The 15,297-nt window shown below is 43.7% G+C and overlaps 3 protein-coding genes across 4 annotated transcripts; all 3 read left to right on the top strand.

Moving 5' to 3' along the window:
* The first annotated feature begins 140 nt into the window (after positions 1-140).
* Positions 141-6,984, top strand: gdpd3a (glycerophosphodiester phosphodiesterase domain containing 3a). Of its 2 annotated transcripts, none has more exons than XM_076995671.1 (11): positions 141-858; positions 1,005-1,155; positions 1,540-1,582; positions 1,751-1,886; positions 2,492-2,537; positions 2,621-2,739; positions 2,823-2,912; positions 3,112-3,245; positions 4,540-4,599; positions 6,302-6,353; positions 6,521-6,984. In XM_076995671.1, the coding sequence occupies exons 2-11, from the start codon at positions 1,017-1,019 to the stop codon at positions 6,647-6,649; spliced, it is 948 nt and encodes a 315-aa protein (XP_076851786.1). In that variant the 5' UTR covers positions 141-858; positions 1,005-1,016; the 3' UTR covers positions 6,650-6,984. The 2 variants fall into 2 exon arrangements, with proteins under 2 accessions (XP_076851786.1, XP_076851785.1); XM_076995670.1 differs by having other exon boundaries at positions 200-858; positions 950-1,155.
* A 196-nt stretch (positions 6,985-7,180) lies between these two features.
* Positions 7,181-9,942, top strand: ypel3 (yippee-like 3). Its single transcript, XM_076995672.1, has 5 exons — positions 7,181-7,483; positions 8,299-8,417; positions 8,515-8,558; positions 8,669-8,777; positions 8,933-9,942. Exons 2-5 carry the CDS (start codon positions 8,301-8,303, stop codon positions 9,020-9,022), a joined length of 360 nt encoding a protein of 119 aa, XP_076851787.1. The 5' UTR covers positions 7,181-7,483; positions 8,299-8,300; the 3' UTR covers positions 9,023-9,942.
* A 431-nt stretch (positions 9,943-10,373) lies between these two features.
* On the top strand, positions 10,374-14,854 carry LOC143503438 (uncharacterized). The gene is made up of 12 exons (XM_076995664.1): positions 10,374-10,643; positions 10,999-11,110; positions 11,263-11,356; positions 11,469-11,523; positions 11,618-11,758; positions 11,855-12,015; positions 12,135-12,233; positions 12,939-13,084; positions 13,189-13,360; positions 13,700-13,812; positions 13,964-14,048; positions 14,177-14,854. Exons 1-12 carry the CDS (start codon positions 10,532-10,534, stop codon positions 14,231-14,233), a joined length of 1,347 nt encoding a protein of 448 aa, XP_076851779.1. The 5' UTR covers positions 10,374-10,531; the 3' UTR covers positions 14,234-14,854.
* Positions 14,855-15,297: the final 443 nt, after the last annotated feature.

Consider the following 15,297-nt stretch of genomic DNA (forward strand, 5'->3'; position numbering starts at 1 on the left):
TTCAGTGCTAGTGTGCCTGTGTGTGTGGGTGTGTGTGTGTGCATGCGCGTGTTGTAACGAGTGTATTCCTGTTGTGACTAAGCATTTCTGCATGTGTGTGACAGCAGGTATTTCATGCATCAGCACTCCCAGTCTACTCCCAGTCACCCAGCGTCTCACTGTTACAGGAATTGTGTTGACTAAACTTTTATCTTTCCTGTAGTTTGAGATTTAATCACTCAAAGACAAAATGCAGTTTGTAACTAAAGGAACAGCTCAGAGAGTCAGTCACATTAAGTATATCTTCACTTGAAAGGGCAACACGTGGTAACCCACCATGTTCTCACAGCACTCATTCATCTGACTGTCCAAAAAGCCTAGACACGCATGTGCACAAGAACAATTCACAACTGAACAATTCACAAGTAAATAATTCACAATTGAACACTTCACAGCTTAATAATTCACAACTGACCACTGATGGAAAATATTCTCTTACAAACCTACATGTTTACAATAGAGAGAGCGAGACAGAGAGAGAGAGAGAGCGCACTGTTGACATTAACTGACTAAATCCTGTGTTCCATTAACCATAAACTCTGAGAGAGAAGACATAGCAGCTTTGATTGTGTGAACAGTGATTGCAGGTAGTGAAGGAGGAGTGAGGTGTGAGGAGTTTACTCAGGCTCCTGCTCAACTGGTTTGGGACCTTAACAGCACTGTCACAGCAGTCTCGCGCTCACACTGCTGTTGAGGTGATAGGAGAGGGTGGTGTTAAAAGGTGTGGCACAGACAAACCAGATAGCAGTAAAGACTGGGACACGAGATACAGTGAACCTTCTCTTCAATGAACAGAGACCAGGAATAAGAAACATACAGGTAAAAGCAGTTCTCTATTTATTTTAAGACCTGGTTAAAAATGTCTTCATACTGCCCTGCACTACTGACTGTAGAACTCCTCTCCTCTCAGGACTTGTTGCTTTCAGGACACCTGGGCTTATTCTGGAATTATCTTTGGTTTACAGACTGTGGAAGTTATGGCAGGTTTCCTGTACTACCTTCTCCCAGCAGTAGGGGGCTACACCCTCATGTCTTTGTACCTCCTGAAGAATCCCCACATCCTGCACAAGAAGAAGAAGACTGCCTTCTATTGCACCCATATCTCACACAGGGGAGGTACTTCCAGTTTGTCCAGTTCATCATCTTTTCTGTTTACCACTCTTATTCAGTCCTGCACTTCATACACTCTCAAAGAGGAATTTATAAACATGTAAAGAATGATTATTCTTGTAAAACATGATTTATTAAAGAAATCACTATTAGCCTAGAACATTACTCTCTCAGAGCCTCTAATAGGATTCGGCAAAAGGACAGCCTTTTCTGATAAACGAACATAATCTGGTCCTGTACTCCTCCAGATTACTTTTCATGATATGGTCTTTTGCAATTTGGATGAAGTTGCCCCTGTCCTCAGTTTGACATCTAAAAGTATCAAACATTTTCTTGTTTCTCTAACTTTGAATAAGTGGAAAATGCATGTGCACAAATCTCTGATCCCAGGGTCTGGTGAGAGAATAGAGAGCACCATGGAGGCTTTTAAACAGTGAGTAAAGACTGAATTCAGATCAGTTGTGCTGAACTCCTACTGCACTTGTTATTGACCAGTTAATACACCTTTATACCGCACTCCTGTTATGGTCACGCAACACAGACTCTCTCTTTTCCTCTCGTTTTTAACCCCTGATGTGTTTTCAAACCCTTCATCTCTCAGTGCAGTGGAGGTGGGAACAGAGATGTTGGAGTTGGACTGTCACATGACTCGAGATGGTCATTTGATTGTGTCACATGATCACAACCTTCTGCGCCAGACCGGGCATGATGTCAACATCTCGGATGTAAATTTAGAGGTCAGAGGTCAAGTGTATTTGAGAAATCTGTCACATTTTAATAGGAGTTTTTGTGATATATTTCTGAAAACCTAGTGCATAATTTGCTATGCACATTTATTTATTTGTTCAGATCTACCTGAGAACTGTTTGTGTCACCTGCAAGTACTCTAATATTCTAATACACAAACTATTCTTTTAGGAATTAGAATTAAGGGCTTGAGAGATTATATGAGATTTAGAATTAGGGTAATATTATGTATTATGTATGTATGTATGTATTATGGCATCTATTAGGATTTTAAGACATTTATGATTTTGTACATATTTATTCCATGTACACATGTTTTTCATGTACACAAATATTCCATGTACCTGCGTATTCCATGTACGTGCAAATTCCATGTACATGCTTATTCCATTTACAAGCGTATTCCATGTAAATGCAAATTCCATGTACACGTGTATTCCATGCTTACATGATGAACATTAACTCAGTTAGAAAGTATTTGTGGATCTGGACTCCTTCAGGCTTTAGATTGTAGAATGTCATATGATCACGTCTACACATGTCTGCATGATCAGATTTTCATGCTGTCACTGTTCATCTAATTGCCTTTCTGTAGGAGTTGCCACCTTATAAAGAACGACTTGAGGTGACATTCAAAACAGGTGATTTTCTCAACATGCTTTGTACATACACAGGCTCAGGCAATATTCCATAGTACATTCATAACACTCTGTGCTTTGTACAGGTCACTATAGCACAGGTTCAGACCGGACATTTGCCCTGCTAGAGGATGTCTTCAAGACGTTTTCCAAAGTCCCAATCAACATTGAGGTGAAAGAGCTAAACAAGCAGCTGATAGAGAAGGCAAGGACAGATCACTCCTTCACTCCTTCCCTCCTTCTCGTTTCATCACTTCCTGTCTTCACCACTCTCATTTGTCCCTCCAGGTTTCTGCTCTTGTGAGGAAATACGACCGGGAAGCTATCACCGTTTGGGCCTCGGTGGACTCTCGTATCATGACGGCGTGTCGTAAAGTGGTGTGTGGCTATTGTCAACTGCCTCACAACACACAAATCTGAACTGAGAATTGAGCCATTAAACAGATGTTATGCTGGTTCTCGTTTAAATATTTTCTTGTTGCACTTTCTAAACACTTCGTTGTCTGTCTCTCTCCCTCCCTGTCTCTCTCTCTCTCCCCCTGTCTCTCTTCATCTCTCCCTCCCCTTCTGTCTCCAGAATTCTACCATGCCATACATGTTTACGGAGATGCGTGGTGTGCAGCTCCTCCTGTTGTACTACACAGGCTTACTGCCCTTCATCCCACTAGGCGAGAGCTTCCTGCAGTTCTACCTGCCCCGCGTCTACAACAGGTGTGTGCCAGGGTTCTGCTGCATTCTACACAAACCAGCCTATCAGCTCACTGAAGATTTATAAGCATATCAATTGCCTGCTTGCCCTGCTGTTGTCCCAGCTGGTTTGCAAGATAGCAAGACTGTACATACTGGTTCTGCCAACAAGACAAGTTTTTTGCAACACAATATACGGTACAAGGTACATGTGCACGAAGGCACATGCAACATGTTACAAGTGTAAGCATTTTAGCAAAACTGATTACAAAATGAAGCTCATTAGTTTAGTATTAGTACAGTATTAAGGATTTGGAGGGTTTTGAGTTCCCTTTGTCAAACTTTTAGTTCATAAACAAAACCCTATTCACTGCAGTGATCTCATAAAATGTTACACATACACAGAAACACAGACAGGAACATTACACAGTCCTAACACACTAGTCATAAACTCCTGTCGTAAACTGTCATAAAGGTAGGTCTGCAATAGAATGATATCAGTATTCAACATCATTATGTCAATAACAACAAAAAAATCAACATGATTTAGAAGAAAGACTAACCAGTTCTGCAGTAAAATATCTAGTAGAACACGTATAAGGATGTGGCGGAAATAACACACCCTCGTGTGGGTACTCAAATTGCAGTGTTTTTAAATGAAGTAGTACATCAGATAATGTTTATTAAATGAACCATATGGTGTGTATTGAGTACATCAGATAGTGTTTATTAAATGAACCAGATGGTGTTTAATGAGTACATCAGATAGTGTTTATAAAATTAACCAGATGGTGTGTATTGAGTACATCAGATAATGTTTATTAAATTAACCAGATGGTGTATAATGAGTACATCAGATAATGTTTATTAAATGAACCAGATGGTGTGTCTGGAGTACATCAGATAGTCTTTATTAAATTAACCAGATGGTGTGTATTGAGTACATCAGATAGTGTTTATTAAATGAACCAGATGGTGTGTATTGAGTACATCAGATAGTATTTATTAAATGAACCAGATGGTGTGTATTGAGTACATCAGATAGTGTTTATTAAATGAACCAGATGGTGTGTATTAAGTGCACAACCACAGATGCAGCCGGTCTGCAGGCAGTCTCCGTCAGTGCACAGTTCATCAGCTGACCTCTGACCTGTTCAACCCAACCAGATTCAGTCACAGGACCTTATTCAGTCTGTCTGTCTGTGTGTATTGTGTTTATTAAACTGTTTTTGTCTTGATAGCATGTATGCACTTATCTCTAGACAGTTGCTGTATGCTTTAGTCATGTGTACCTTTTTATTTATTCATTTTTTTGCAGAACATACATACCAGCTTCTGCTGTTCTTAGGAACAGAATGGTCATCTCGCTGATTGAAAAGTAGGTGTATCAGACATGAACTTTACAAGTATTGAAAGTAACATACAAATAACATATATACACTGCTCAAAAAAATAAAGGGAACACTCAAATAACACATCCTATATCTGAATGAATGAAATATTCTCATTGAATACTTTGTTCTGTACAAAGTTGAATGTGCTGACAACAAAATCACACAAAAATCATCAATGGAAATCAAATTTATTAACCAATGGAGGCCTGGATTTGGAGCCACACACAAAATTAAAGTGGAAAAACACACTACAGGCTGATCCAACTTTGATGTAATGTCCTTAAAACAAGTCAAAATGAGGCTCAGTATTGTGTGTGGCCTCCACGTGCCTGTATGACCTCCCTACAACGCCTGGGCATGCTCCTGATGAGGTGGCAGATGGTCTCCTGAGGGATCTCCTCCCAGACCTGGACTAAAGCATCCGCCAACTCCTGGACAGTCTGTGGTGCAACGTAACGTTGGTGGATGGAGCGAGACATGATGTCCCAGATGTGCTCAATCGGATTCAGGTCTGGACAACGGGCGGGCCAGTCCATAGCTTCAATGCCTTCATCTTGCAGGAACTGCTGACACACTCCAGCCACATGAGGTCTAGCATTGTCCTGCATTAGGAAGAACCCAGGGCCAACCGCACCAGCATATGGTCTCACAAGGGGTCTGAGGATCTCATCTCGGTACCTAATGGCAGTCAGGCTACCTCTGGTGAGCACATGGAGGGCTGTGCGGCCCTCCAAAGAAATGCCACCCCACACCATTACTGACCCACTGCTAAACCGGTCATGCTGAAAGATGTTGCAGGCAGCAGATCGCTCTCCACGGCGTCTCCAGACTCTATCACGTCTGTCACATGTGATCAGTGTGAACCTGCTTTCATCTGTGAAGAGCACAAGCCGCCAGTGGTGAATTTGCCAATCCTGGTGTTCTCTGGAAAATGCCAAGCATCCTGCACGGTGTTGGGCTGTGAGCACAACCCCCATCTGTGGACGTCGGGCCCTCATAGCATCCTCATGGAGTCGGTTTCTAACCGTTTGTGCAGACACATGCACATTTGTCGCCTGCTGGAGGTCATTTTGCAGGGCTCTGGCAGTGCTCCTCCTGTTCTTTCTTGCACAAAGGCGGAGGTAGCGGTCCTGCTGCTGGGTTGTTGCCCTCCTACGGCCTCCTCCACGTCTCCTGGTGTACTGGCCTGTCTCCTGGTAGCGCCTCTAGCTTCTGGACACTACGCTGACAGACACAGCAAACCTTCTTGCCACAGCTCGCATTGATGTGCCATCCTGGATGAGCTGCATTACCTGAGCCACTTGTGTGGGTTGTAGAGTCCGTCTCATGCTACCACGAGTGTGAAAGGACCACCAACATTCAAAAGTGACCAAAACATCAGCCAGAAAGCAGAAAGGTCTGTGGTCCCCACATGCAGAACCACTCCTTTATAGGGGGGGGTCTTGCTAATTGCCTCTCATTTCTAACTGTTGTCTATTCCATTTGCACAACAGCAGGTGAAATTGATTCACAATCAGTGTTGCTTCCTAACTGAACAGGTTGGTTTCACAGAAGTGTGGTTGACTTGGAGTTATATTGTGTTGTTTAAGTGTTCCCTTTATTTTTTTGAGCAGTGTATATATATAATGCTCAGGTATTTATGTCAATGTCAGGGCTGAATATTTGCACGACATCATTTTGTTCCAGACTGACTATGCGGAAAAGTTTGTTCCAGCATCTCAGAGAACGAGGGATTCAGGTAGAAAGTCACTGAGAGAAACTTGAAAGTAACACGCAAAAAATAATCATCAAATCTTCATGAAATAGACATTCTAAACAATGAAGGACTTATTATAATTATATTTTATGTTATATTTAATTTATCTGTGAGTGTCTCAGATACATGTTTGTGTCTCTGTGTCTCAGATACATCTGTTTGTGTGTAACGAAGACCAGGACATAGAAGCTGCATTTGCAGTAGGAGCAACTGGAGTCATGACTGACTACCCCACTCTGCTATCAGACTACATCAGACGGCACAGACCACATGAATGAGACGCCTGCAACGTCCGTGCACACACACACACACACACACACACACACACACACACACACACACACTTCAATGTAAACAGTGATCATTCTATTCAGCCAAACTGTGAGGGGGTAAATAAAATGACCAGAACTTTCCATGAGAGTGGACCGTGGGCTTCTGATTGTAATATCTTTACAACTGCAATGATGAGTGTAGTTTGTGCAGCAGTGTACAGAGTATGTAATTGTTCCGCAGGTGTAATTAACCACAATTATATTGTATATTATTATACAATTATATTAAATATTACATTTCAGGTTGCTTTGTTGAAATAAATCAATTATTGCTTCTCTTTTATTGCAGACAGTAGATTTTATTACGTTCGCTATGAACTAGTCTTGAAACGACAGACATGATCAGACTTATCCAAACATGAATACAAGACAAAGAAAGGCGGGCCCGGGGCACACGAAATGCTTCTTTTGATTGGCTACCCTACATTCGCGACGCCACTTCGAAATTTGATTGGTCGCCGGTGGTTTGTTTTCGCCCTGCGTGACGTATGTGAGACTACTGTAAACAAAGCAGCTGGCTGCGGATATTTTGGTGGCGACGTTTCTTGCCAACTCGAGCGTCAGAATTGTGCATTTTGCCGTCGTTTGTGATCATTAGCCGTTAAGAGGACATACAACAGCACTTATGTGAAAGTCGGAAGAGACTCGGAGGAAAAGCGGTACAGAAGCGCCAGCTTGCGGGTCCGTTCGCCCGTGTGCTGCGGGAAACATCCGCCACATACGCGTCTCATGTCGCTCGGTCGCTCGTCTTCGTCCGGTAACTCTGCCCTGTTCATCCAGGTGAGTCGCGCGAGTCCGACACTGACGTTAAAGTGCGTGTGAGTTGCGTTAGCTCCCCTCGCTGGCCTCGCTCTCCCGTTACCATAAGCGCGACCCTCGGGGACGCAGCGCAGCACCGCGTTTAACCTCAGCCACATGTGCCTGTCCGCTGGGGTAACTACAGCCAGCACGGTGCTTTTGTTAAGCTGAACTGTGTAGCTGTTGTATTCCCGTAACCCCTTCTAACACTTTAAATAAGTAGCACCTTAAATAACTTTAAATAAGCACATTTGGGCTCTCTGCGCAGTCGTTTGAAGCGCAGAGCGCCCAAATGCTGTTTGACGGGCATGGCGAAGGTTGGTGGGTTGTGCAGTAAGACAGTTAGCTGTGCTAGCAGCGAACGAGGCTCGCACGCTCGCGTCTTCGCGTCCTGCCGCCCTTCGCGTGCCTAATATGGAGTATCCCCGGTGAAGGCGGCCGGGCCGAGCAGGGCTGGAGGGTGTATTCCTGCTTCCTTCATTGCACCCGGAAACATCTCACATTAGACTGTGAATTAATTGCGCGCTTATGAGACCTCAAGCTACTTATTTTTAAAAATCATTATGTGGAAATCTGATAGCAGATGTGTGAAAATCTTACAGCAGATTCCCAGATTACATGGCGATACCGTGGGGTAGTAGAATAAATCATTAAACTAAAATAAAAATTACCGTGAAACCATTGCATATCGGAGGAGTTGTCATTTTTGACCACACCTCACACTTTGACCACCCTTCACACTAAATAGTGTTTGATCTGTAAACCGCTGTGGGGTTTTCTGTTTTTGTATTTGACAGTCATGGTGAAGCTGACCAAGCCCAAAACCTTCCAGGCATACCTGGATACCTGCCACAGGCGCTACAGCTGTGTCCATTGCCGAGCTCACCTGGCCAGCCACGACGACCTCATCTCAAAGGTGGCGCGTGTGAATACGTCTTTGAGCATGATATGTGATCGTGTAATGAGCAAGACATCTGACACCTGTTGTGTGTTTGTTTTTTTTCATTTTCCAGTCCTTCCAGGGGAGCCAGGGACGTGCCTATCTCTTTAACTCCGTGTAAGTATCTGATGTGGAATAATACACTCAGTAGAAAGTCAAGAGCCTGTGTCACTCAGTGCCCTGGTCCATGTGTTGGAGAGATGTTCTGAAGCATAGTCCCTCTGCAGGGTGAACGTGGGCTGTGGCCCGGCTGAGGAGAGACTGCTGCTCACTGGTCTACACGCTGTAGCAGACATCTACTGTGAGAACTGCCACACCACGTTAGGCTGGAAATATGTAAGGGCACACCCCAAACACACCAGTGCATGCACACACCTATACCGTTCAAAGACACAGTCTCTGTCGCACACAGGTGGACAACCTACACTTCAGCCTTGACAGAACTGCTTTAGCTGGTTGTGTTCATCCACAGTGTGTTTCTTTCTCTGCAGGAGCAGGCCTTTGAGCTGAGTCAGAAGTATAAAGAGGGAAAGTTCATTATCGAGCTCTCCCATATGATTAAAGATAACGGCTGGGACTGAAGCCCTTCAACCCTGCCTGCTCATTTTGTCCATAGCTAACAGCTTTGTCCAAACCAGCTTGATACATCTTTAATACAACCCACAGATACAATGCTTTTGAGCACCTTCTTCCATCTTAATATTGCAATGCACAACTTCTATATTTGAGTTTGGGGGAGAAATGTCGGCGTACGTGTGTGAGAGAAATGTGCATGTGTGGATATGGGGAACTGGGGATTCTTTGATGCCACTGAATCATGACATAATTAATGTGCAGGTTCTCTCATCCATCCTGTTAAGTGCAGTTCACAAAACTAGGATGAATGTCGACTTTTATTGCTTGGCCTTTTACTTTGGATTTAGATTTAAATGAACGAGGTATTGAGTGATTTTGTTTTGTATGAAATGCATTTTACTCTTGTATGTTTGTACATGTGCCACTTGATCACTTTTATCCATGTTTGTATGTATGTTTACATGGGGGTATTTTTTTTTTGTGTTTGGGATAAATGTGCTTTCCTCTTCAAGTTCAGCATGTTTTGTTTGAAATGCTTCAATGCTGGAGGGATCAGAGGAAGCACAACATGAGAGGCTGCAGGTGGGCGTGGGCTGCAGGTGGGCGTGGGCTGCAGGTGGGTGTGGGCTGCAGGTGTGAGGACTTTATGCTAATGAGTTTGTAGCATTTATGTGACGTGGTCTACAATTTTCTTTAGACACATCATTACTCACAAAATTGTATAGTATTATTGTTTGTGTTGTCTTTTTTTCTTTGTATGTCTGTGAAAATGTAAATACGGTCTAATGTTAAGATACATGTACAGACACATTTATCTGATCATGTTAGAGGAAACACTACAATACATGCACATATAATTGAGTAGCAAATCATTAAAGTTTGTTATGTAAATTATGTCCTTTCATTAAATTATGTGACGAATCAGCTTTGGCTCATTTAAATCATTATCTGTAAATATACAAGATTATTAGCTATGCTGTATTTAGTGCTTACAACATTTCAAAGGTTAAAAACTAGGTAACTAGTAGATAATTACATTTGTAGTATTTAGGAAGCACATTTTCAGTCCTACTGTTTAAACAAGTTTAAAGGCATTTTAAATAATGATGCCCATTTTATTTACATGATTTAGAATGTTGAATTTTTTTCCAAGTACATAATCATGCACTTATGGGCATTTTTATAATGTACGCAAATTATAACCTAGAAATACAGATATGATTGAAAAAGAAATCACATGATTCTTCCACTGCACCTAAAAGCATTTAATTTATGAAAATGGTGCAAAGTAATGTTTTAAGAGTCAGTTAGGTATGTATTTTTTCTAACTACAATTCCCAAGGGTCTTTGCGAATATCCGTTGACGTGGCCGACGTTTTCCAGCAGACCGGGTTTTTTTAAACAACAAGCAGGAACGTTCAGCGGCTTCCGCAACAGATTTACATCTGATTATTCATTTACCTTAAAGCAATAAAGTGAACATCGTTGTCTGAGATTTTAAACATTAGGCGAAAATGTCTGGGAAAAATAAAAGTCGGAGTGCGACCAACGCCAGCGCGGAGTGTGGCGGCGTTGATGAGCGTGTGTTACGGGACTGCCACGAGACGTACACGGGGGCAAGCAGCGGTAAGACGGGGACAGACAGACAGACTGACAGACAGGATTGCTTTGTTTCACCGTCTAAATCACTGTATTGAAATTCTTCTGATCGTTGCTCATTTTCCCGTGGCTTTGCCTGTCTGTGATGCTAACATTAGCCTAATGCTAATGCCGGTTACCGGGCTGAATGAAGTTCACAGCTAGTTCTGACTAGTTACTTTTTATTCTAATGTAATTTGGTTGCATCGTTCCCCGTCCTTATTTTATTTGTTTATTGAACTGATTTCAGTCAGGCTAACTGATTCAATAAAGTCATTAAAACAGAGTATGCGATAAAACCGACCCCCCCCCCCCCCCCCCCCGGGTTTATTCGGGTCTGTAGGGTTGATCACAATAGGCGAGTCCGTCGGAGTGTCTCTGCTGCCCCCCCGCAAAAAGATAACCGTGATGCTGATGGGAAACCACTCGGCTGGGAAGAGCTCCTTCATCAACTGGTAAGTCTGTGCATGGAGACGATCGCCAGCATCCTTTCTCAGCCACCACTATGAACATATGATTGTGTGTGTGTGTGTGTTTAGGCTGTGCACCTGTGTGTGTGTGTGTGTAGGTTATGTATAGTGTGTCTCATTTTAACATTTTGTACAAGGTATGTGGAAGAGCACATCCAGAAGACTGGTGTTGCCATAGAGACACAGGGCTTTACCTTTGTGACGAGCGGACGCAAGAGAGAGTCACTCACGGTAATATTCTGAGCATTAAATGGTTAATGAAAAATCTCTACAAAAGCAAATGTGTACCAAATGTGGCCTGCTGTCTCATCTCTGCTTTGACCTCTCACCTTTGTTCTCTCAGGGCAATGCAACCCTCCACCTGTATCCCCACTTTAAGCCACTTCAAAAATTTAAAGGTTTGTTATGGGAGTCAGTGTGCTAAAGGTGTTCCTGGTGGACATCTCTGCTTTTACGTCTGCAAACTATCCCTTTGTGTCCTGTGTCTCTCAGGTGTGTCCGAGTATCTGGGGACCGAGATTTGCACTTCTCGACAGAAGCGTTTTAGCTTGGTGACGTTTGTGGACACGCCAGGACTTGTGGACGGAGACATGAAATACCCATTTGACGTGGATGACGCCATCCTCTGGCTGGGTGTGTGTACTGCTACTGGATGTCCAAATGACTGGCGTTTTCATTCCTGTGTCCATTTTTAGCTTTGAGTGATAAAGAGCGCTTTTGTCTCTCCAGGCAAACTATGTGATTTGATCCTGGTCTTCTTTGACCCCATGGGGCAAGCACTGTGTAAACGCACTCTCAACATTGTCGAGAAGCTGAACGAAAGTCAGGGAGAACGTCTGCGTTTCTACCTCAGCAAAGCTGACGAGGCCGGCGGAGAGTCGGACAGACAGGTCCCTCTGCTCGGCCCTCCTTTCTTCTCTCTCTTCTCTTTGTGATCTTGATTCATTTAACACAAACCACTAGGCAGGTCTGTCCACACTCACCTCAGACCTGTGCTGGGCTCTTACAGCGAGTGATGATGCAGATTGTGCAGGAGCTGTGTAAACGCCCAGGGCTTAACAAGTGTGGTTTCGACATGCCCACCATCTACGTCCCCAACCCCAATAAGGTACCTGTACCACACGCACACTCGCATTCTCACAACAACCAAAGGTATGCCACAAAAACCTAACCATGTAACTTACTGAATATAACCTCCTCCTGAATATAAGAATATTTTGACACTGCTTCAGTATGATGCAAACATCACATTTGTTGCACATTCTGAGGACACAATCAGCTGTAAAAGTATGTTGTTGTGTTGTGAATGAGGCATGAGACAAGATCTGCATCTACAGACTGACCTCATCACACTACAGACCTACCTTGTCACCCCCACAGACCGATCTTGCCCCCCTACAGACATACCTCATCACACTTGCAGATGAAATCTGTGAATCGCTTCTGTAGATTTTGGTACTCCAACATGTAGTTGGAGTTTTAATCTTGTTTACATAATAATAATAATGGAATGTAGTCATGTCTATCAAAAACAGGAGAATACAGGAGGATGAAACTGGATTTACGTTGCTCATTAATACACTGAAGCCTTTTGTGGCTTTTCCCTTCAAAAGTCTGTTCTTCACTTTCAACATAAGCATTCTTGTATGTACCTGCAGCCAGCGCACGACTGTGTTGTACTGTGTTGTGTGCAGCTGTGGAGAAATGCCCTGTCTGGGCAGGGAACGCCCTGTCTGGGGTGGGAACAACACATACATGCCTTGTCTGCTTTTGCCTCGTATTCTGATTATGGGCGTGGCTGTTTTGCCCACAGCCCAGTCGCTGTGTGAATCAGATAGAGGAGGTGTGTCGTACCATAGAGAAGACCATCAACCAGACTGTGCAGCACACACTCAACTCCTTGGAGAAGGACTGTGAGATCATCTCTGAGGCCATCACCGACACACTCAGTAGAGATTGGTAAACCCACAATACCCTTCCAATACACACACCCTGGATATCACCGTCACACACACACAGGCAGGTTGGGGCGGTCACCTGTCCTGATGATGTCCCTGCTGTAGGCAGTGTAGCGTGGAGAACCGGCGTTCCCGCTGTAAAGCTTGTGTGCTGGGCCTGCTGGGCTTTGCCACGCCCCTCCTGCTGTTCCTCGCCCTGCTGATTGGCAGCCTGTCCAGGGAGATGCTGGACCAGGTGCTGGGTACACACGGCACAGACACACTCAAGCTGTACCTGGTGAGTGTGTGTGTGTGTGTGTGTGTGTGTGTGTGTGTGTGTGTGTGTGTGCGCGCGTGTGCAAAATGGTTTACAAATGGGCAAATAGCAATCTAGTAGAAGTGTTTTGATGCAAGTAGATTCTGTGTGTATAGATCCTGTGTAAACTCATGCAATAGAGTGATGTGTGAACTGTTTTTTAACTCATACTTGCTCCACTCAACAAAGTAGAAGGAGTTTGAGTGGTTTGAGTGAGTAAGTAGAATTTGAGTGGTCATTTTGTTAATTACTTTATACAGACCTGTGTGTGTGTGTGTGTGTGTGTGTGTGTATTTCCTCTTCCCTGCTCCATCTTGGTAGTTTCCAGTAGTGAGCGTGTTCCAGTCCATGTCTGGCGAAGTGCAGCTCTATATTTTTTGTGGACTTGTGTTGCTGTCCTTCATCCTCCTCATCCTCGCACGCTTCTTTTCCCGGTCAGTAAGGGTGGATGTGTGTGGATGTGGTGGGGATATGGGTGTGTGTAGGAGGAATGGATACCCGGGGATTGTGCTTGTATTTGGTGTGGGTGTGAGGGGTGTGTGTGTGCTTTTGAACATCTTGCTGTGTTTTGTCTCGTCTCTCCAGGACTACGCCCACCCTCTCAACGAAACAGAAGAGACAGCTACAGGAAAAACTGGAGTATGTGCAGGATGTGGTGAAGACTCAAAAGGTAGTGTGTGTGTGCGTGTGTTTGTGTGTGTGTGTGTGCTTACATATGTTTTCACAGTAAAATATGAGGGGAGATTGCTCACTATACACACAGTATTTTTGAACGGTGTGGTGTGTGTGCTCATGCAGAATAAGCTCTATGAGGAGTACCTCCGGCAAAGCATCGGCCAGCAGGACCTGAACTAAGGGAACATTTGCCTGGAAGATGTGGTGGCTGGGGATGGATGTGAGCGAGAAATGAGGGGTTCTGGGAAGCAAATGACCCACACAGCTCCAAACATTCCTGCTCTGTAGAAGACCACCAGTACTGCAGCTGTCCAGAGCCATCATCCCAGTGCCATAGCGCACCACCACATTTGACCTGTTATGAGGAAGAAGAAATTATAGTAACTAATTTTTGTATGTGTTGTTTTTCTTCCTCAGTAATAAAAGCAGGGACTGTGTTGGTCAGGCTACTGTTACTTATGTCTTTGCCACCTGTCCTAACCCACACATGCACTGTTGACTGTGTGATAGTATGTGTACTGCCTGCTGCAGAAGTTCAATGTTGTCCACATCATTTTGAACCACAAGCTCTGAACGGACAGGTTTGGGCATTAGTACTGATCACTTTAAGGTTATTCCTACACTAAGTTGAAGTACAGGTGTGCATCACTGTGGTTTAACATGTTTTTTTCCTGTAGGACTTCAGAGCCCCTGATGCCCAGAGCTTTGCCAAGATGTCATGTGGTTTCACTAAGCATAACATTTTGTTTGCAGTCATTTCATGATTTATTGTAATAATAAACAGTCAAGCTTGTTGCAGCATTTGCTGTGTTTCCTGTTCAGAAACGTCTTCAACTAATTAGTGAGCATGTGATTGGTTCAGTTAAAATGTATTTCTTGTCAGTACATAACTTGCAGATAAGACAGTTTGAACAGATATGTCCTCAGACGGACTCGAGGATAGTTGGAAAAGCAGAGGAAGATCGGAGAGTACAACAGGGAGTGTAGGGAGGAAGAAGCTGAGAAAGATATGGGGGTGCTAAATCATGGAGAGCTTTAAATGGAAGGAATTTGAATTGAATGTGATATTTAACAGGAAGCTGTTGGAGTTATGTGATGGGTGGATGGGTGGACGTAAACAGTGAAAGTCATTAGTACATTTGCACATTTGTTTACTTTAGGTGGCATGTTTATTCAAGCATGCGCAGTGTTGATGTGTTAACCCAGCCCGCCACCCTTCGACGTCAGCTGTAAAGCCGCCTGGT

This window comes from Brachyhypopomus gauderio, chromosome 2 (genome assembly GCF_052324685.1).
Source record: "Brachyhypopomus gauderio isolate BG-103 chromosome 2, BGAUD_0.2, whole genome shotgun sequence".
Lineage (NCBI taxonomy): Eukaryota > Metazoa > Chordata > Actinopteri > Gymnotiformes > Hypopomidae > Brachyhypopomus > Brachyhypopomus gauderio.

Bases quoted from the DNA above. Each gene is read 5' to 3' on its own strand.
- gdpd3a (XM_076995671.1), top strand. From the start codon at position 1,017: ATGGCAGGTTTCCTGTACTACCTTCTCCCAGCAGTAGGGGGCTACACC. The intron at 1,887-2,491 runs GTCAGAGGTCAA...GCCTTTCTGTAG, and splicing joins TCTCGGATGTAAATTTAGAG to GAGTTGCCACCTTATAAAGA. The intron at 6,354-6,520 runs GTAGAAAGTCAC...TCTGTGTCTCAG, and splicing joins TCAGAGAACGAGGGATTCAG to ATACATCTGTTTGTGTGTAA.
- ypel3 (XM_076995672.1), top strand. From the start codon at position 8,301: ATGGTGAAGCTGACCAAGCCCAAAACCTTCCAGGCATACCTGGATACC. The intron at 8,559-8,668 runs GTAAGTATCTGA...GTCCCTCTGCAG, and splicing joins GCCTATCTCTTTAACTCCGT to GGTGAACGTGGGCTGTGGCC. The intron at 8,778-8,932 runs GTAAGGGCACAC...CTTTCTCTGCAG, and splicing joins CCACGTTAGGCTGGAAATAT to GAGCAGGCCTTTGAGCTGAG.
- LOC143503438 (XM_076995664.1), top strand. From the start codon at position 10,532: ATGTCTGGGAAAAATAAAAGTCGGAGTGCGACCAACGCCAGCGCGGAG. The intron at 13,813-13,963 runs GTCAGTAAGGGT...TCGTCTCTCCAG, and splicing joins CTCGCACGCTTCTTTTCCCG to GACTACGCCCACCCTCTCAA. The intron at 14,049-14,176 runs GTAGTGTGTGTG...GTGCTCATGCAG, and splicing joins ATGTGGTGAAGACTCAAAAG to AATAAGCTCTATGAGGAGTA.